This window comes from Dendrobates tinctorius, unplaced genomic scaffold (assembly GCF_039654945.1).
Source record: "Dendrobates tinctorius isolate UK_male_01 unplaced genomic scaffold, ASM3965494v1 ptg000027l, whole genome shotgun sequence".
In the NCBI taxonomy this organism is placed as follows: Eukaryota; Metazoa; Chordata; class Amphibia; order Anura; family Dendrobatidae; genus Dendrobates; species Dendrobates tinctorius.
Window position 1 is genome coordinate 11,345,475 of NW_027361695.1, and position 21,406 is coordinate 11,366,880.

A 21,406-nucleotide genomic window follows, 5' to 3' on the forward strand; every position below is an offset into this window, starting at 1 on the left:
AGAAAGAGGAAGAAGGAGAAAAGGGAGGAAAGCAGGAAGGAAAGAGATGAGCAAGGAAGAAAAGATGAAGAAGGAATGAGGAAAGGAAGGAAAGAAGAAAGAGGAAGGAGAATGAAGAAAGGAAGAAGGAAAGAAGACAGAGGAAGGAGAATGAAGGAATGAAGAAAGGAAGAAGGAAAGAGGAAGGAGAATGAAGAAAGGAAGAAGGAATGAAGAAAGGAAGAAGGAATAAAGAAAGGAAGGAAGAAGGAATGAAGAAAGGAACTAAGAAGGAGGAAGAAGGAATAAAGGAAGGAAGGAATGAAGAAAGGAAAGAAGAAGCAATGAAGAAAGAGGAAGGAGAAAAGGGTGAAAAGCAGGAAGGAACAAATGAAGAAAGGATGCAAGAAATAAAAAAGGAAAGGAAGGAGAACAGAAGGAAGGGAAGAAGAAAGTGTGCGAAGAGAAATGGAAAGAAGGAAGTTAGTAAAAGAGGAAGGAAACAATGGAGGAATTAAGGAAAAAAATAAGAGAATAAATTAGTAATAAAAGAGAAAAGAAAGAAGGAAAAGAAGAAAGGAAGCAGATGATGAGAAAGAAGGGATTAAGATTGACAAAAGGTTAAAAGAAAGAAGTAAAGAAGAAAAAAGAAGGGAAAGGGAGAAAGCATCAATAAATATCATATTATTTCCTTCCTAGGGTATTTACTGTTTATATACTGTACATCTTATATATAATTCTTGTGTCAGATTTCCATCTCCATCATGATATGTGTGCACACGGCTGAGTAATGCCCCAATATGGAGCTGCGATCTAAGAAGTCTGTGCTCTGTTATTTGAGTAATACCAGTTAATAATTATGGACCCTTTTTTTTTCTTTTTCCATCATATTTTATTTTTTGTGTGTAAAATATTTATTGATCTTGTTTACAGTTGTGAGAATAATAAATAACCGTTTCCTGACGCTGCTGTCATTCCAGTGCTCCGTGTCCTGCGGACGAGGCGTGAAGAACAGGGTCGTGTATTGTGTGGCTAAAGATGGCTCCAATGTGGGAAATGACTACTGCAAGCACCTTGCCAAGCCGAAGATACAGAAGAAATGTCGAGGAGGCAGGTGCCCAAAGTGGAAAGCAGGAGAGTGGGGAAAAGTAAGTTGTAAAACGCCACAATTTTATGGTTCTATGCAGAATACGGGCTTACGTATTCTTGGTCTGCATGGATTACATTTGTGATACCACAAGGTGTACGGAGTTAGGATTGCGATATAAAAGTGATCTCATGTGGGCAAACTAGCCAAGTGCCTAGGGCTCCCATTTCCCAGGGGGGTACCCTTGGCAGAGCCCTCAGGAGCAACCAGAAAGGCTCGGTAGACAGCAGCTCTGTTATTTACTGCTGGTTTATCCAGCAATAGAGAGGACTGTGCCGTTACAGCCACATAGGTCAGGAGAGGACAATCTGGTATTTTTTTGTGGATCTTGTATGACGGTAATATTTAGCCTATGTATGGTGGTATCATTTGGACACTGAATCTTAGTTTGACTCGAGCACTGAACGACTGTATCGTGTGAGCAACATATGGCAGTTTTATATTGCCACAATATTGTATAATTATTTAGATACTTTATTACAGTTTTTTACATTGTTTGGCGATATTATTGTAGTAGTACAGATTTTGAGGATTTTAAGAAGAGCCTAATTTATAATTTAAAAGATCCACCTACTGTGTCAACAGGCTGCTGTTCTGTTCCTTCCTCCATGCTTTACACTTCAGCTTTGCTTGTTTAAATTGGCACCTCACCATAATGTCAGTAATAAGAATGGTCATCCATGTGGGGCATGCGGGAGTGCAAGTTCTTATTGTCGGAGGACTCTGTGTACAAGGTATATAAAGAAGTCTACCATTTAGATCCATTCACTACAAAGCCGGGTGATCTCTGCGCTCGTGACTTATCGCCTTCCTACAGTTCGAATAGATTTTTTTTTTTTTATTGGCAACTAGATGGATGTCAGGACCTTGGAAATAAAACAGATTGTGAAAAAGGCGAAATATGGGAGATTGGATACAGCGGCTTCAGTACAGAGAGACTACCAAGAGAAATGGAGAGAAAAGCAGAAACCTCTTTAGGAGCTTGTAACCGGTACTATGTTTTGCAGTACAAATACCTACATTGCCTCGATCTAGAGTAATATTAAAGGGGCGGTCTCATTAAGACATGTTATAGGAGACCTCTGTTCAGGGTTCACGCTCCTTAAGTAAAAGAGAGCTGTCGCAATACCACATTTCTCCTGTAGTGGCCACTGCAGGGCTAATGTGCAGCCAGCTATGAGTTTCTCTTGCCTGAGCCATGCGATCAGTTGATTACCAACAGGTCCTTTTTTTTTTTTTTTTTAGGAAAAGTTTTGTTTTCATCCTTTTTAGAAGGCATATTTCTAAAATTCCAATTCCTAAGGGCCGGAAAAAAGAAATCAAAGGGGTATTCCTTTTGCTTGACATTTAAGGCATTTCAGTGGTACAGTACATAACCACAAATGTATCATTAGAACTATCTATAAATCTCCGATCGTTGCTGGTCCATCCAATCTCAGACCCTGACTGTCATATACACTGCCCCCCCCAAAAAAAAAATTAAAGGGACGCTCACCGTAAATCACACATCGGATCTCGATGAAGAAAAGGATCAATAAAAATGTTTACTGAATGATGGTCACAGGAGACTAAATTCATCAACCGAGTGAGGGCTGGATTCCAAATCACCCCAAAAATCACAATACAAAATTGGACCCATATTGCGCTAATTTCATCACAGCAACTCACAACTTGGCTCAGCAGTGTGTACAGCCCCTCACGATGGAGTCTGAGCATGCTCCTGATGAGACTGCAGATAGTGTCCTGGAGTATTTCCTCCCGTTTCTGGATCAGGACACCAGTGATCTCCTGGACAGTCATTGGCGCTGCTTGGCGGCATTGGATGCACTGATGCTTAATGTTCCAAAAGTTCTCAGATTCAGGTCTTGGAAACAGGAGGGCCAGTCAACAGCATCAATACCCTCTTAATTGTGGAACTGCATACACAGTCTGGCCACATGGGGCCGAGCATTTTCTTGCACAAGTAGGAACCCAGGGTCTACAGCACCATAGTACGGTCTGACTACGGCTTAGAGGATTTCATCCCGGTACCTAACAGCAGTCAGGATACTATTGGCTGTCATATAGAGGATTGAGTGACCCTCCAAGGATATGTCTCCCCAGACATTTACTTACCAACCTTCAAAACCCATCATGGAGGATGATCTTCCAGGCATGAGACTGGTCACCATGATGTCTCCAGACTCTTTCCCATGTGTCACATTCTCAGTGTGAACCTGTCAATTCTGGTATTCTCTGGCTGCATGGTTTTGGGGTGTGATCACGGGTCCCACTAGAGGACATCGGGTCCTCCTGCCACCCTCACTGACTCTTTTTCTGACCATTTGGGCACCAGTAGCCGCTGGAGGTCATTGTGTAGCTCTCTAGCAGTTCTTCACCTCACACAAAGGAGCAGATACCGGTCCTGCTGCTGGCTTGATGCCCTTCTATCCCTCCATCTGTCTCTCCTTGTGTAATGGTCGTGTCCTGGTGTCTGCTCCATGTTCTTGACTGTGCTTGGAGACACAGCAAACCTTCTTGTGATGACACATATGGATGGGCCATCCTGGTGGACCTGGACAACCTGGACTTAATTAGGCTGCAAGTATCATCTCATGCTACCAATAGTGACAAGGACAGAAGCAAAATGCAAAACTAGAGAAGAATCAATCTGGAAGGATAAGCTGCGAGTAATAGTCTGCAAAACCATTCAATTTTTGGGTGTCGTCTTGATGTTCCTCTCCAGCGCTCCTCCAAAGCCGATGACATTGATTCACAATCGCTTCTGCTTCCTCACTGGACGGATGGACATCCCCGAGGTTTACCTGACTCGGTTTATACTGTGAGGCTTACGTACTTCATTCCTTTTTTGAGCAGAGTAAATTAGACTTTTTGGCACGGTGCTTTGCTCAACAAACTCGGATTCCTCCCGCAGTGAAGAACTGGATTGCTATGTAGAATTTCCGACAACTTTCTTCCCGGTGTCAGTCTCCAGGCCTTGAATTACGTGAATGAACCAGCAAGCACAGGATGAACTGCTCTATGAGTCCCAATGAGAGAGTACATACAAAAGCCATATTTACAGGGACCGAATGGGAGGTGCAAAAGTCCTTGTTGGTCCATACGGGAGCATATTTTTGGGGGGTTTAAAATGGAGCATGGCGGCAGTGCAATGATACAATGGAGCCCTAAAGGAGGCCATATTTCGGCTCCATACAACTGTGAAATTGCAAAGCATTTGCTTGTCACCAGTCAATGGAAGTGCATCATATAGGGGTTTCAGGAGAGGCTCATCCTCATGATGAAATGGTGACTCCAGGAACACTGCGGTCAGTGCAGAACATTCGGGAAAACCACGACCGATAACTCTGCACAATCCAGATACAATTATTTGTACCAGTAAAGTGTGAGATCTGTCTCGGTCGTTTTACTGGAGGGTAAAAGTGCGGCGCAATCGAGGACCCATACTGCGTCTTACTGCAGGAGAAGCACATGGGCTGTGGAATTAATATGACCCCAGTAATTGAGGATGGCAGGAGATTTTCCCAGAACCTTCAACCAAAAAAAAAACCAATCCCTTCCAACTGTCAGCTCTGGTAATCCCACCTAAATATGGTTCACATGTGACTGAGTCGCGGCGGCGTAGTAAACGCTTCCAGTAGTGCAGAGTTTATTTGCTCTCGCATGTCTTGTCGCACGCAGACACGGACCATCTGCTCCGGATTACCGAAATTACTACACAAAATCCTTGACTTCTGCTCTCCAACTGTTAAAACTTTGAATTTAGCCGTTTCTTAAAGGGTCTCTCCAGGATTTGCTTGTTTTGTAGTGACGGCGCCTCCCCCCTGTGCTGTAGTTGTGTTTTGTATTGCAGCATGTAAATGAATGGAGAGAAAAAAAAAAACTATGTGTGAGTCCGGGAAACAGATGGAAATACTTAAAAGCAATAAAATAAGAATTACTTATTGAAACTGTTGATGTTCCGGTGCTGCTGTGCCGGAGGTCGCCGCCGGACCTGCGGTGACAATATTATGGTCACATCACTGATGCCACCAGGCACTAACATCAATGGGGTCATATGCCATAATTGCCAAAGTGACCTCTGCAGCCAGTGATTGGCTATAGCGGTCATGCAAACAACAGGCGTAACACAATATACGGAGTTGTATGAAGTTTCCGCCATCCGTAAGACCTGCTAGCAACTCATCAGTAGGGATAGACATTGATGACCTATTCTAGGAGGTCTCATACATATTAGATGTCGGAGGAACCATGGTTCGGATGAACGTTCATCTGGAAGCTATCTGTCCTGACTCATACACTTATGAGACACTTATACAGAAGCACCTGCTCAGGAGAAAATTTCTCAACGAGAGACGCCGAAAAAAAAATGGGTCGACAGTCCGAAATTGGCCATTATTTGTCTAGGGGAGACTTGGGTGCCCCCATACACATTAGACAGTCAGCCAATATTGGCGGTTCAGACAACATTTGTTTAATGTGTATGGGGCGGTTTAAGATAGGTCGTCGATATCGTAGTCCTAGATAACCCCAATAATCTACCTCTTCTTCATATCTCAAACTATCCCACCTACGTGCGAGCGGTACAAATTCCCAGGCGCACCTCCATTCAGTTTTCGCCTAGAGGTAACTGCCGCCAACCATCTCTGCTCTGGCTAGATAGGAGTCTGCGTCCCCATCCTTAGCATATTAGGTTTGCCAAAAACAACCATGCAAAGTGGCCAAATTTCTCATGTAGCATCGACTCGAGAAAAAAAAAAAAAGTCTCCATACTTAGTTGGGTCTCTTCATCGAGAGCCGGTACCCAGCCCTGACCAGAAATATCTAAAATGGGAAAACCACTGAAAACTTTTATAACTGTATCATGGGGTGAAAAGTTGACCACAGTAAAGATGTGAAGAAGGGAAAGGCCTCAGTTTACGACGTATTCCTTAATTCACAGTTTATATAAGAGAAAGGAAGCATGTGTTTGTGAAAACCCAGAATATTATGGCAGAATTGCATTTGTTGTCAATTATATTATCTGGGATTGCTATGACATGTGGGCCCCTGTAAGGTAAAACAGATGGACAAGTCTAGTAGGAGAGCGAGGGAGAGGAGCTCGGAGGTACAAGAATAAATGAGGCTCAAGTGATCTGTGTCCACAGGATAGATAAGAAGGTCAGTGATCGTAAGAACGGGGGTCTCCAGTCTCAGGTGTGAATGGAGCGCAGCTCTGAAGCATGAGCACAGGTGTATTATCCCATACATCGGACTCAAACATAAAGTCCTATTCCAGCCATGCAAGATCACCCGACTTCTGTTCCTAAGGGCTTGTGCCGAATTTCTCGTATGAGAGCCATCCTTGGTTTTCACGGATAGCAGTCGTACCTGTGATATTCTATGGGGCTGTGAACATGTCCGAGTGGTCCGTTGAAAAAAAACTGAGGGTCGGATCAGAATTGGCAATGCAAGTCGAAGGGGCAGTGAAAAAAATCGGACCGCACTGGGATGACATCCGGACTGACAGAAAGGAGAAGGTGGAGAAACTTTATTTTCCTCTCCATGAAAAGCTGATGCCACTCTGATGAAAGTCTGATCAGAATAAGAGTAGGGTCACACGGATGTTTTCTCCACATCCGAGAAAAATGGCCCCATTATTCTGACCAGACTTTGATCAGAGTGGCCTCAAATTTTCTCGGATGTGGCGAGGAAAATAAAGAAAAGGTTCTCCATTTTTGACAGTCCATGAAAATCGAAGCGCGCTCGGATATCTTCAGAGTGCAGTCTAATTTTGTTCACGCACCCAAAGACTTGCATTGCCAAATTTGATCTCACACGCTGATAAAAAATTGGATGTTTCTCCAATTTTTTCCGCAGACCGCGGAATTGGACATATGCACAGGCCCATAAAATATCGCAGGTAAGAATGCTATCCGTGAAAACCACAGATGGCACTTGTACGAGAAAATCGATCTTGTGCATTGGTCATGTGAACCTACCATCATGAAAACAGGAAGGATACCAACGATCACTGTGGCGCACTGCAGAAAGATTGCAGCGATGACTGTCGGACCTCGTGGTTTTGACAGAAAGATAGTCCTACATGCCGTAATATTTTGTTTCCACCAAACATGACAAAATCTGCAGAAACATGTGAACAGAGCCTCAGGCTGAATCTTGGGCCACAAGGAGTTAAGCGTATTTGGCACAATTATTGTTCTTTAGTGTTCTCGATCTATGACGGCGCACAATGACCTCAGTGAGGATACGCCGGTACACGTAGATGTAAAGCGCTGCAGATTCTTCCCGTCATGGCAGGTCATACAATAGAATAGTATGGTGCGTGTGTTCTGCTGCCAGGATCACCTGGCCACCGTCCTATGTGCCCCAAAACTGGAGTCACTAAACAACAGCCACACTGTTATATCTCACCGGAAATATTCTTATGTTCTTACTTATAGCCCGAAGCTGTGAATGTAAAAACAGCTGTACACTAATGTAAAGTAGGAAATGCATGGCCGATAGGATGAAAAATATTTGTCTAAAAGGAAATGCTGCGCCAGAGATGGCGGACACTGATACTGTCTGTCATGATCCAGGTCGGGGTTTGTTTCTGGTTATCTTTTCCCCGGTCTGGTCATGTGGAGGTTAACTTTCCCTGCTTCGTTTTGGGCTCTGTTTGGCTATTTCAGTCCGGTGCTGCCTGCAGGTAGCGTCCGTTATAGTTCCTGCCTCTGGCTTGAGCGGCTGACCCCGTTATACCATGATTTATCCTCTGTCCATTTCCCTAGGTCCCGCACCCGCAATCCCCTGTGACTATGCTCGTCTTAGTGCTTGCTCTCCGTGTTGTGACCCCTTGGTATTTGACCCAGCTTGTTTGTCTCCCGTCTCTGGCGATTCTGCTTCCGTTCGGCTCTGACTTTTCTGGCTTGTTTGTGACCATGTGTATTGCTCTGTCCTCTGGTACTGCGTTTCCTGTTGGTTGCTGACCCGGCCTGTCTGACTACTCTACAGCCACCTAGTGGCGCGTGTGTGGCGGCGTTGTGGTACTCCACTGGTAGTGCAACCTTCCTCCACAACCCGCACACCCTGGTGGAGGTTGCGCATCACAGCGTCAAAGCATTACACCAACATAGAATTAAAGAAGAACGCTCACCCCTAATGACAGCTCTGCTTCAGTAAATTCCTATAGTCCTCATAAAATAACACTCCAGAACCATCTGTACATAAAGGGAATCTTTAAAGCAGGATTCACCCCCCCAAAAAAACTATTTATATGCGCATGTAGCTTTTGCAAAGACAATTCCAGGATTACTTTTACTTGGCCAGTCCGTTCCTCCGTCGCTGAAAAATAAGCAGTTTATTTGCAAATGAGGCACAAGGACTATGGTAGATCTAAAGCCTCTGTCACTCCAGCTCTATTCCCCACCCAGCGTCGTGTCTTCCTACTTGACTAATGGCTAGTCACACAGCATAGAGGCTGTCAGTCAAGCAGGAAGGAGGTGGAGCTGGGTGCGGAATAGAGCTGGAGTGGCAGAGGCTTCAGATGTACTATAGCCGTTCCTTTGTTATTCCACCTAGTAATCTATAAAAACAAATGTACAAAGGGGCTTGTCTGTACACAATGTGATAGTCTGCTCTGATTGGATAGTGTCAGACTGTTAAGGGGTGGCCCCAATCTGGTAACACCCAGTTGTCTATTTGTTCATACATTTTTAGGAGGAAAAACAGAAGAAAGACACAATGTACAATTATAAGAAAAGATGGGTCAGAATTATTTTTTTTTTTTTTGGGGGGGGGGGAATATAAATATTTACTTGGTTTTGGCCACCTAATCTGAGAACAGCATAAAGTAGGGGCAGAGACCCTGGTTCCAGCCATGTGCTTCCGTAGTTTTGAGAATCTTCTTCTGAATAAACAATGATTTTATCACTAAAGGACAATTAAATCTGCTAACATGTAGTCCTCCATGTTTTTTTTTAGCTCTGTATAACCCTGCCCCCACTACTGATTAGCTGCTTTCTGCCTATGCACAGTGTAAACAGAAAGCTACCAATCAGTGGTGTGGTCAAGGTTTACAGAGCTCAGCGGTCAGAGAACTGGTAGATCTGAAGCAGATAAAACTTCGATTTTGCAGAATGCAGCCCAGTAAATGATACATCTCTGGAATCAGGGTCTCTGCCCCTACATCATGCTGCTCTCAGGTCGGGGAGCCAAAACCTGGGCTCAAAAGTCCCAATTTTGGCTATGTAAATTTTGGCAAGTATGTACAGTAAATAGCTGTCTGGTTTAGATACTTATTTTTGGCTCCTGGCACAATAGACTCCATTTTGGCTCTGGGGTATAATAAGGAGGCTAGAAGTCCTTGCTGGCTGCAATTTAAGCCCCCTTTTTATTTGTCGGCCCGATTCAAAGCGTAGCGTTTGGCACAGCGGTAAAATCCAGTGCCTGCCTTTTATTATAAAGCTGTGATTGGCGTATGAGCGGGACGGGCAGGTGCGGCAGTCGGAGGCTTGTTGGCATTGTGCTTGCTTGCCATGAATGACCCTTTGTACGTCGTCTTGTTAGCCGGTGTTTACCTCATTAACACGACACAAGTGGCTGCAGCCGGTGGGATTGTGTGGTGGCCCCGAAGTCACGGATTACAACACTCTATTATTCGGAGGAGAATGCTTGGTGTGAACACATCCTTGACCCTCCACAGTACAAAGAGTTGCCCAAAGCTATAGCCCTTACAAAGATGGATTCACATGCGCGGTTTCCTACGCCCTTTTGTTTGCACCGAGTGGCAGATACAAACGAGAAGAATAGGGGAAATCCTAATTTTATACTTTTCCTTCATGATGGATCCACATTTGATTATGGCTTAAAAAAAAAATGCATCAAAAACTGCTTGGGTGAATAAAAAAAAGGCCTCACTCAGCCCCAGGCGTTGTACCCACTCTTAAAGGGGTAAGTTGCTGATCGTTGGGATTCTTATCACTAGGACCCCCACCGCAATTGATTGAGCGGTGTACCCACATGTGGACAGTTTGCCTATTTATTGTCTAGGGGACCACAATGGTGACCCCCTTAGCCACTCATTAGCTGAGTGGCCATTTCTGTTTCTTTGAGGATGGGACAAGGAGGCGCAGACCAGTGGAGAAGGAATGAATGCTGGATCGGGGCTTGCGGAGGATCGGTGCAGGAGAGTATAGCTTATTTTATCCCATTTAACTAGTCTGGACCATTTCAATAATAAGTTTACTCAGTTTAATCTTCTACAATCTAAATTTTCGGACATTTCAATTATCTTTCACCTCGCCACGCATCGTCCACATGTGACCATCATTGGCCATCTGCATCGGTCACAAAATTCATTAATTTGGTCTGACAGGTATTTGCTGCTTGCAGTATGGCTTGGTAAACCATTGATCACAGATTAGGTTCAATGAGTTGTATGTGGTTAATGTTGGACAAAGCCACCAAATATCCAAGGGTTTGGCTGACAGTCTAATGTATATGGGGGCACTGGCCAACTGGTCATTGGGGGAGATGTTGATCTGGCATGTACGATTTTGGACCACTGATCACTTTGTTCTCCTGGAGATAAGCTGCTGAGAGAGATGTATCTCGGTGGCTTTCTCATATTAATCACAGGAGTGAGCACTCCTGTGTATGGGAGAGATGACCAAGATGGGTGACAGCCAGACAATCAGCTGAAGCCTCATTCGACCACCAGCCACCTAATGTGTATGGCTTACCTTGCCCCGTTCCTCACCTGTTCAGCCCCACAAACAGCCGTGGCGAGGTGAGTGTAATTTAATTTTTTAAGCACTTTAGGATCCAGCAAAATGGCAGTTAGCCGACTGCAAATTTGCTGGATTTGCAGAAAAGAAAATTGCCAAGAATCTGGCTTCAACTGAATTCATGAATTTTGGAAAATTCTAAATGAATTCAATTTATTGATATCCAAATTGGAAATCTCTATTGCCATCACTTCTAGGGGAACATCAATCACAGATCTTTTTTTTTTAAGGCCATGCCCTCTCCGCTACTTTTCAACACCCACTTAACCATCAGGTGCCAGCATCACGCATAAAACACATCCTGCTTCTCCCAAGAGGTTTCGGATGGCTTCAGGAACCCCTGGGTTATTTACCACTCTTTCGATTGTAAAGGAGGTCTCCCTTTTTTTTGTCCAGGATGTTTCTAGGAAAGTTGTCAAATGTTCTACGCTTTTGGCCCAATAACTAACTTCATGCCCAAGGTTCGTACGTAAGGACCATCACCTGTTTTATTCATTGACTTCACTTAAAAGAACAGCATCAGAAAATGAACAATTCCTTGAAATTATACAGAAACCAACCTAGGGCTTTGGACCAGTGGCATGTACTTTGTCCATGGCTTTCACATGGAGCTGCACTAAGTGACTCTATGTCTCATTTTCCCTTCCATTGATAATTCGCAGAGCTCCTGTTTTGATAATCTCGTCATAAAGTTTTGATGCATGCATCCATGAAAATAGCTAACAAAAGATGGCACAGACGTGTGGCACGACTATCACAACACGTTGAGTACACAGCGGCTAGACACCGCAAAGTCGTTCGGCCATTTGGCAGAGGGCTATGGGAATTTCATATCATGTAAGTAGCATCTGGGACAAAACCAGAACGGCTGTCACATCGTGTTCTCCCCCATATCTAAGAATCTCACACCTACCAAAATATTTGGGGTTAAACACTTCATTTGACCTCCGTATACTTTTCTTTAAAACTAGAGTTGTATGTATATTACCTCTATTATACTGATCTATAAAGCCATTTTTGTCCATGGCAGTCACGGATGAACAAGGCCCTATTTTCTCCGAGATGCTTTTCATCAGTGAGGCCCTAAGCAATTCCTTCATTGTGAGTTCTGTTCTGGCCTCCTTTAGTAGTCATCTGATCTCTCCGCATATGTCGAAGGACAATGGCAAGGTGGAATATGCATAATTATCAAAATACAGTAGGCGTTGGCTATTCAAGGACCAGGGTTCTTACTGAGGACCGTTCCAACCCTGCCCAATGACACCTACTTATTGGGTTTGTATAGACCATGTCCCCTTTTGTCTAGAGACACTGGAAATTTGCAGGGACAGGACTCGGAAATTTTGGGCATGGAATTTAATACTTTAGCCATAAGGAGCATCATTCTAACGTCAATGTAGGACCTATCAGGAGATGGTCTTTGCTGAGGATGAGCCAGGCCATGTCCCTAATGTCAAACACAGACACGCCTGGACACATGATTGACCACTTTCCATTATCCAGACACCAAGAAGAACACCGTTTTACCAACCGTTTGCCCCCTAGAAATATGAAAGGTCAGTCTCACCTTAGGCAGACCAAGACCACTTTGGTGCAAGCCCCAAACGTAAACTATAGACAACCCATGGACCCGTGGAAAGTCAGCAGCTCTGTCTTCTGCACCCGATCAATTCCGACCCCTGGCCTAATGCCCCCTAGGAAGGGAAATCCCTCAGTGTAAGCAGGAACATTATTAAAGAGGGAGGACTAAAGCATGGAGAAATTAAACTTCAACTGAGCCTGATGTTGTAGCAGGTGACTTAATTTTTCCAACCACCCCTGGATATTGGAGAAGGGCAGTGACATCTGGATAATGGAAAATATGTTTACAAAATTCACTCAAGGCTATAACTAATTACAAAAAATATTATTGCCATAAGGGTGGCTTCCTAGCAATTAGCAGGGGTGGACACATCTTTGGTCCAACCCAGAGCCCAAGAGGTAAAGGCTCACATCTAGCGTCAAAGCAGGTGGAACTGTGCATTATGCGGAGCTGCTGGACTGCAAAGTGCCCTATTATTGCACAGGAGCCCACTTCTGTCTGTGACCTCCCCTAGTATATCAGTAACCTGCAATGAACAATGGTAGATCTGCAAGTTCCAGCTGCTTCCACTAAGGGTTGGTTCACATGGAGCAGATTTGCTGCATAGTTTCCATCTGAATTTTCTGGGCAATAAATCTGCAGCATGTTACAGTAGTAGCACTGTGTTGAAGTATTGTATCTGTGACAGAGACTGGAAGCGCGGGGGCAGGGAGCAGGACAGATCCCTGCAGCTCCGCTGCTATTTTCTCTTGCAGGCAGCGGAGCTGCAGGGATCTCTCCCTGCCCACTGCACATGAGGGCAATCTGGCCAGGGGCCCCCCGGAGCCTCGGGCCCGGAGAAACCTTCCAGATTGCCCTCATTATTAGCCGTCCTGCATGGGCCCCCTGGAGCCTCTGGGCCCCGGTGCAGTCGTACCGGTTGAACCGGTGGTATGTCCATCCATGGATAGATAGATATGGGATAGATAGATACATAGATAGATCTATCCATATATCTATCTATATATATCCATAGATATATCCATATCCATGTTTATTAATGAACAATGTTACATTTTTTAAAAAAAAAGGTGTGGGCTCCCGCACAATTTTCTGTGTCAGAGGGAGAAAGCTGATGGCCGGGGGTAATACCCATGGCCCCCTCCCAGGCTATGAATATCAGCCTGCAGCTGTCTGCATAGCCTTTACCAGCTATAAAAATAGGGGGACCCCCCCAAAATGACGTGGGGTCCACCAATATTTTATAGCAAGAAAGGGGCCATGGATATTGCCCCCCCCCGGCTACAAATACCAGCCCGCTGCCACCCCAGAAATGGCGCATCTCTAAGATGCGCCAATTCTGGCACTTAGCCCTTCTCTTCCCACTTCCGTGTAGCGGTGGTGTCACGTTTCCGCCAGACTTAGGGCCTGCTGTTCCGGTCGCGGCCTCTAGGAGGCGCCGGACCGCCACTTTATCGTCAGACTCAGGGACGGCTGTTCCTGCCTCGGCCACTGGACAGGGCCGTGGTTCTGTCACATCAGGCTCAGAGCCTACTGTCCCGGCTTTAGCCTCTAGGAGGCGCCGGTCTGTCACGTCGCCGTTAAATTCTGGGTCTGCTGCTCCTGTCGCGGTCACTAGGAGGCGCCATGGCTCGCCCGGGAGTTATGGTGCTGACAGAGTAAGGGCACCTGCGCAGGCATCTGGTGGACGCAGGCTCCACCCCTCTGTCAGTCATCAAGAGGTTACTGCATCTCCATCTGGCCTGGTCCTGGGGGCGGTACTGATGACATCATCAGTCCAGGAACCTATGAGGGGTGACCTGATCCCTGAAATACCTTGGGACTGGTCTTGCAAGCCGCCGGATATATTCTTGGTTCCCCTGTGTGTTACTGTGTGAATTGCTTTCTGACTGACTGACTTTGGCCTGGACTTCTGACTCTCCTTCTGCCTAACGATTCTGTACCTCTGCGACTCTCCTGGTTTATGACTCTCGGCCTGAATCTGACTCTGCTTCTGCCTAACGATTCTGTACCTCTGTGACTCTCCTGGTTTATGACTCTCGGCCTGAATCTGACTCTGCTTCTGCCTAACGATTCTGTACCTCTGCTACTCTCCTGGTTTATGACTTTCGGCCTGAATCTGACTCTGCTTCTGCCTAACGATTCTGTACCTCTGCGACTCTCCTGGTTTATGACTTTGGCCTGGACTTCTGACTCTGCTTCTGCCTAACGATTCTGTACCTCTGTGACTCTCCTGGTTTATGACTTTCGGCCTGAATCTGACTCTACTTCTGCCTAACGATTCTGTACCTCTGCTACTCTCCTGGTTTATGACTCTCGGCCTGAATCTGACTCTGCTTCTGTCTACCGTTTTTGTACCATTGCTGCCCGACTGGTTTAGACTCGCATATCTCCACGTTTGTGTCCTGTATTGGAACACCTTTCTGGCGACCGTCCTGCTCTGGTCACTGCTCCTATTCAGACAGCGCCTCCTGGGCTCTGCTATAAATCCAGATCCCTGTATAGGGGTAAAGGGTATCAGTGTTTCTCGGGGTGTTGCCTGGCTGCAGCCCAGACCCGCAGGCGGACGTCACATATCCGGCCATATAAAAAAAAACTGCTTCTTGTGTATATATCCAGCATATACAAAAGCAGTCTCCCTGAACTTTTTTTTTCTCTCCCTTCTTCTGACTGAGCTGATTTCTGGCCTAAACACCTGGTTCAGTGCACAGCCTGAAGGATCACTTTCATCTTCCTGCACCAGTATGCTGCAGTCTGGAGCCTTCAGAGAGAGAGAGCTGAGCGTCAGAGATCCATACTACTGAGACATCGGCCTCTGGGCAACTCTGGCTATGGTTGCCCAGGGGCACAGGTATTGCCCGCCGATGCGGCTAAAGTTTTATTGCCTATTGCCCTTTCTTTTGGTCAGAAATCTCAGTGTGTGAACGCATATGTGGATTGTGGATCTGAAGGGAATTTTATGGATTCTTTGGTTGCTAAAAGTCTCGGTGTACCCCTATTAAGACTTAATGCCCCTATAAAAACTACGGCTATTAATGGCACATCTATTGTCCAGGAGGGGGTTAAATTTGTTACTGACAAAATCACTATGTCGGTGGGAGCATTGCATACCGAGGTTATGTCATTTTTTGTGATGGATAATTTGTCTGCTGCAGTCATTTTGGGGATGCCGTGGCTACGCCAGCATAATCCAGTCATCGACTGGCACCTAGGCGATGTTATACGCTGGAGTTCACACTGTCAGGAAAACTGCATGTCGCTAACAGTAAACCAAGTTAAAGTTAAACCCCTCCACATACCGTTTGCCTTCAGAGATTTTGAGGATGTCTTTTCTATTGCAAAATCTGAAAAGCTACCCCCTCACAGAAAGTATGATTGCCCTATAGATCTGATTCCAGATGCCCGTCTCCAAAAAGGGAGAATATTTAATCTCTCAGGTCCAGAGCGTCAGGCTATGAACGAGTACATAGCTGATAGCTTAAAAAAGGGGTTTATTAGACCGTCCATTTCACCAGTTGGAGCTGGCTTCTTCTTTGTAGAGAAGAAAGATGGGGGTCTCAGACCCTGCATTGACTACCGGGAATTGAATGCAATCACTATAAAGAACCAGTACCCGCTTCCACTCATCCCTGATCTTTTTAATCAGCTAATGGGAGCCCATTGGTTTACTAAACTTGACCTCCGGGGGGCATACAATCTAGTCCGCATAAGAGACGGGGATGAGTGGAAAACAGCCTTTAATACCCCTCTTGGCCACTTTGAGTACCTGGTAATGCCGTTCGGACTCAGTAACGCACCTGCCGTGTTCCAGCACTTTGTAAATGACATTTTCAGGGACATTTGTGGGGTGTATGTCGTCGTGTATTTAGATGACATTTTGATTTATTCTGCTGACCCTGTGACACATGCTCAGCACGTTCGCTCTGTACTGCAGAGACTGCGAGAACACTCCCTGTTTGCTAAACTGGAGAAATGTGTTTTTTTTGCGGAGGAGGTACAATTTTTAGGATATGTGGTTTCAAGCACAGGCTTCCGTATGGATCCTGCCAAGATCCAACCTATTAAAACTTGGGTGCAACCCAAGTCGCTAAAAGCGCTGCAGCGATTTTTAGGGTTTGCAAATTATTACCGAAAATTCATCAGGGGTTTCTCCGAAATTGCTAAACCACTCACGGATTTGACCCGAAAAGGGGCAGACGTGACCAATTGGAACCCTGAGGCAATTCAGGCTTTTGCTACGTTAAAAGAGTGCTTTGTAGCCAACCCAGTTTTGGTTCAGCCTGATCTGGACCGCCCGTTTATTGTAGAGGTGGACGCCTCTGAGGTCGGAGTGGGAGCAGTGCTGTCGCAAGGCACTGCATCACTCACTCAGCTTCGCCCATGTGCCTTTTTCTCCCGCAAATTCTCTGCCACTGAGAAGAATTACGATATAGGTAATCGGGAGTTATTGGCGATCAAATGGGCCTTCGAGGAATGGTGCCACTTCCTCGAAGGCGCCAAACATAAGATCACTGTGATTACAGATCACAAGAATCTGACTTACCTGGAGTCAGCAAAAAGATTAAATCCTAGACAAGCGAGGTGGGCCTTGTTCTTCTCTAGGTTTGATTTCTTAATAACCTTTCGTCCTGGTACCAAAAATGTGAGGGCTGATGCTCTCTCTCGAAGTTTCTGCCCCTCACAGGCTGAGGACTCGGAGCCAGTTCCAATACTGGCCAATGGTATTGTTGTGTCGGCTGTGTCTCTGGACCTTCTGGAGGAGATCCGTAGGTCCCCAGAACCAGCCCCTGACTCGACGCCCCCCCAGAAATTGTTTGTTCCAGCGCCGTTTCGCCTACAAGTTCTGAAGGAGTCGCACGACTCCGTCCTGGCAGGCCATCCTGGGGTCAATAATACCGCCAGACTTGTGACTAGGAGTTTTTGGTGGCCAACGGTAGTTAAGGACTGCAAGGATTATGTACTAGCTTGTGAAATCTGTGCTCGCGCCAAGTCCTCTCACAATCGGCCTGCCGGCTGGCTCCAGTCCTTGCCCGCTCCAGAGAGTCCATGGACCCACATCTCCATGGACTTCATTACTGACCTACCACCCTCAGACCCTCAGAGGGGAAGACATGTATCTGGGTGGTGGTGGACAGGTTCAGTAAGCAATGTCATTTTGTTCCCCTCTCTGGATTACCTAATTCAGAAACTCTGAGTAAGTTGTTTATTGTTCATGTAATAAGGCTGCATGGCGCTCCAGAGAATATCGTGTCCGACCGAGGTACCCAGTTTGTTTCCAAATTCTGGAGAGCATTCTGCAAACGTATTGGTATTGAATTATCCTTCTCCTCCGCTTACCACCCTGAGACCAATGGTCAAACGGAGCGTACCAACCAGGCTCTAGAGCAATATCTTCGCTGCTATGTCTCGGAACATCAGTCTGATTGGGCGGAACATCTCCCATTAGCTGAGTTCGCTCTAAATAACCAGTACCAGGAATCTATCAAAACCACCCCGTTCTTCTGCAATCATGGTTTGCACCCACGTTTTGGTTCATTTTCGGCCAAGATGTCGGAGCTTCCGGGAGTAGAGAATTCCATACGTCACTTAAGGACAATCTGGTCGGAGGTGAACACAAACTTGAAAGGGTCCCAGGTCAGTCAGGCTTCGGCCGCAAATAAACGGAGGTCCACGGGGCCGCACCTAGGAGTTGGGGACAAAGTTTGGCTGTCTACCAGAAACATTAAGCTTAAGGTGCCATCTGCCAAACTGGGGCCCAGGTTTATTGGTCCCTACGAGATATTAGAAGTAATTAACCCGGTAGCCTTTCGTTTAAGGATCCCTCAGTCTTTTAAAATTCCTAATGTTTTCCACAAATCCCTTCTCAAGGTGTACCGCTCCCCAATTCATCCCGTCCAGTCCTCTCCTCCTCCAGTTTTGGTCAAGGGTGCCTTGGAGTACGAAGTCCAGGGCATCCTTGATTCCCGTTTAGTGAGAAAGTCTGTGCAATATTTAGTTCATTGGAAAGGCTATGGCCCAGAGGAGAGGTCCTGGGTCCCCGCTAGTGACATTCATGCCAAGGGGTTGATTAGAAGGTTTCACCTCCTTCACCCTGATAAACCGGGTTTTGAGGGTCCGGAGACCCCTCTTGGAGGGGGGGTACTGTCACGTTTCCGCCAGACTTAGGGCCTGCTGTTCCGGTCGCGGCCTCTAGGAGGTGCCGGACCGCCACTTTATCGTCAGACTCAGGGACGGCTGTTCCTGCCTCGGCCCCTGGACAGGGCCGTGGTTCTGTCACGTCAGGCTCAGAGCCTACTGTCCCGGCTTTAGCCTCTAGGAGGCGCCGGTCTGTCACGTCGCCGTTAAATTCTGGGTCTGCTGCTCCTGTCGCGGTCACTAGGAGGCGCCATGGCTCGCCCGGGAGTTATGGTGCTGACAGAGTAAGGGCACCTGCGCAGGCATCTGGTGGACGCAGGCTCCACCCCTCTGTCAGTCATCAAGAGGTTACTGCATCTCCATCTGGCCTGGTCCTGGGGGCGGTACTGATGACATCATCAGTCCAGGAACCTATGAGGGGTGACCTGATCCCTGAAATACCTTGGGACTGGTCTTGCAAGCCGCCGGATATATTCTTGGTTCCCCTGTGTGTTACTGTGTGAATTGCTTTCTGACTGACTGACTTTGGCCTGGTCTTCTGACTCTCCTTCTGCCTAACGATTCTGTACCTCTGCTACTCTCCTGGTTTATGACTTTCAGCCTGGACTTCTGACTCTGCTTCTGCCTAACGATTCTGTACCTCTGCTACTCTCCTGGTTTATGACTCTCGGCCTGAATCTGACTCTGCTTCTGCCTAACGATTCTGTACCTCTGCTACTCTCCTGGTTTATGACTCTCGGCCTGAATCTGACTCTGCTTCTGTCTACCGTTTTTTTACCATTGCTGCCCGACTGGTTTAGACTCGCATATCTCCACGTTTGTGTCCTGTATTGGAACACCTTTCTGGCGACCGTCCTGCTCTGGTCACTGCTCCTATTCAGACAGCGCCTCCTGGGCTCTGCTATAAATCCAGGTCCCTGTATAGGGGTAAAGGGTATCAGTGTTTCTCGGGGTGTTGCCTGGCTGCAGCCCAGACCCGCAGGCGGACGTCACAGGTGGTATATGGGGTAATAATTAATGTCACCTTGCTATTGTAAGATGATATTAAAGGGAATCTGTCACCCCTTTTTTTGGACTATGAGCTGCCGGCATCGCCATCAGGGGCTTATCTACAAGATTTTGTAATGCTGTAGATAAGCCCCCAATGTAACCTGAAAGATAAGAAAAATGAGTTGTATTATACTCACCGGGGGGCGGTCTGGTCTTGGTCCGATGGGTGTTGCAGTCCGGCGCCTCCCATCTTCATACGATGCCGTCCGATTCTTCCCTTTCCTGTCGTGGCTCCGGCGCAGGCGCACTGCTCTGCCTTGTTGAGAGCAGAGCAGAATACTACAGTGTGCAGGTGGGTCGCCCTCGCTCGCCCAGGGCAGCAGGGTACTCGGTACCGGGCCGGTGTCAGGGGGGAAAGCTTCACGGCAGCTGCGACCCGGTCCGTGGCCCTTGGCGCCCAATATCAATGGCGGTGATGTTAATGGTGTTAAAGTTTATTAGAATAGTTCGTGACGCCACCCGTGGTGTTTGGCAAGTAAGATGTTGAGCCAATGCTGCATGCAGATCCGCTGGGACTGATGGTGTGGTGCAGCAAAGATGGTGTAGCTCCCCACAGGTGGAGCTGTAGTCCCAGGGCAGTGTAGGTGCAGTGGATGAGGAGAGGCTCAGAATGTTATAGATGCTGGTACCCAGGTGTAGTGGTGCGGGAATAACTGGAGGACACCCGAGTATGCGGTTCCAAAGCTTTACTCACTGTTTGCAGTTCACTCAACTGCCTGCCTCCGTACCGTGTTCTCTAGGTCAGGGCTACAGCCAACCTCCAGGCAGGATAGGATTCTCCCTTCCACACTCCGCCAACATGTACCTTACTGAACGACTCCTCCAATGCGCCTTTAGGTGCGAAGCACTGCAGTACTTAGTTACCCTGGAATGCCTCTCTCTAGGTGTTCCTAGTCTTTACTTGTTTGACAGACAGCTGTAGCCTGCTTCGGGGACTCCTCACTGCGTCCCGGCTCTCTATTCAGTTGCTGTTGTGTCCCAAGTCTATGATGGGAGCAAGGCGTTAGCGGCTCACTACTCCTCCGGTGTCTGTTGCCGGACATAAAGATCCAATCAACCTCGGGGACCGGGCCCCGGCCTTTGCGCTCTCTGGACTGGAAGGGTTCTCTATCTTTCTTCAACCAGCTTCCCACCGTCCTATTCTCCTTCGTTCCGATCTGTTCTATCTCTCTTATGGAATCTGTAGTCTCCAGTCTACGTCTCTTTCTCCTTCTCTTCCTTCCCTAGGGAGCTCGTTCCACTAAGACCAGTCCTCAGCCTCTCCTGACTGACTGCCTTCCTCCGCCTTGAGCTCCTCTCAGGCTGACCTGCTGTCAGCCTGCTCTCTTTCTCTCTCAGACCTTCGTCTGACTGACCTCCTTCTCTGGGACTCACCCCAGACTGACCTGAAATCCTACACCTTCCCTCTCTTTTATATCTAACTCCACCCACCTCCCCAGCACCTCTCGTGTTATGAAGCCAGGGACCACAAAAGGCACCCTATGACCTTTCCAGCATAAAGCATGGATGGGTCCCTGCTGAACTATCCTGTGTGTGGGGTGCAGGTGTTAGAATGCGGAAGGGAGTTCCCAGCCTACCTGGATGGTGGGGCACTACACCTTAGGAGAAGGTGCAGTACCTCTGTGGCGACTGAAGCCTCAGGGGCGCCACATACCCCCCCGTTAAACACAGCTCGTCCGCGGGCTGTAAGACAACAAAAGGTACAATACAGGAACACACACAAATTTTTAAATGCTATTCAAC

General features: G+C 46.9%; 1 protein-coding gene across 1 annotated transcript in view; it reads left to right on the top strand.

Moving 5' to 3' along the window:
- ADAMTS9 (ADAM metallopeptidase with thrombospondin type 1 motif 9) overlaps window positions 1–21,406 on the top strand; it is a 256,075-nt gene that overhangs the window by 197,380 nt on the left and 37,289 nt on the right. Inside the window, exon 29 of the mRNA XM_073569764.1 lies at window positions 960–1,127. Coding sequence (XP_073425865.1) covers window positions 960–1,127 — 168 coding nt within the window. The remainder of the gene's footprint in view (window positions 1–959; window positions 1,128–21,406) is intronic.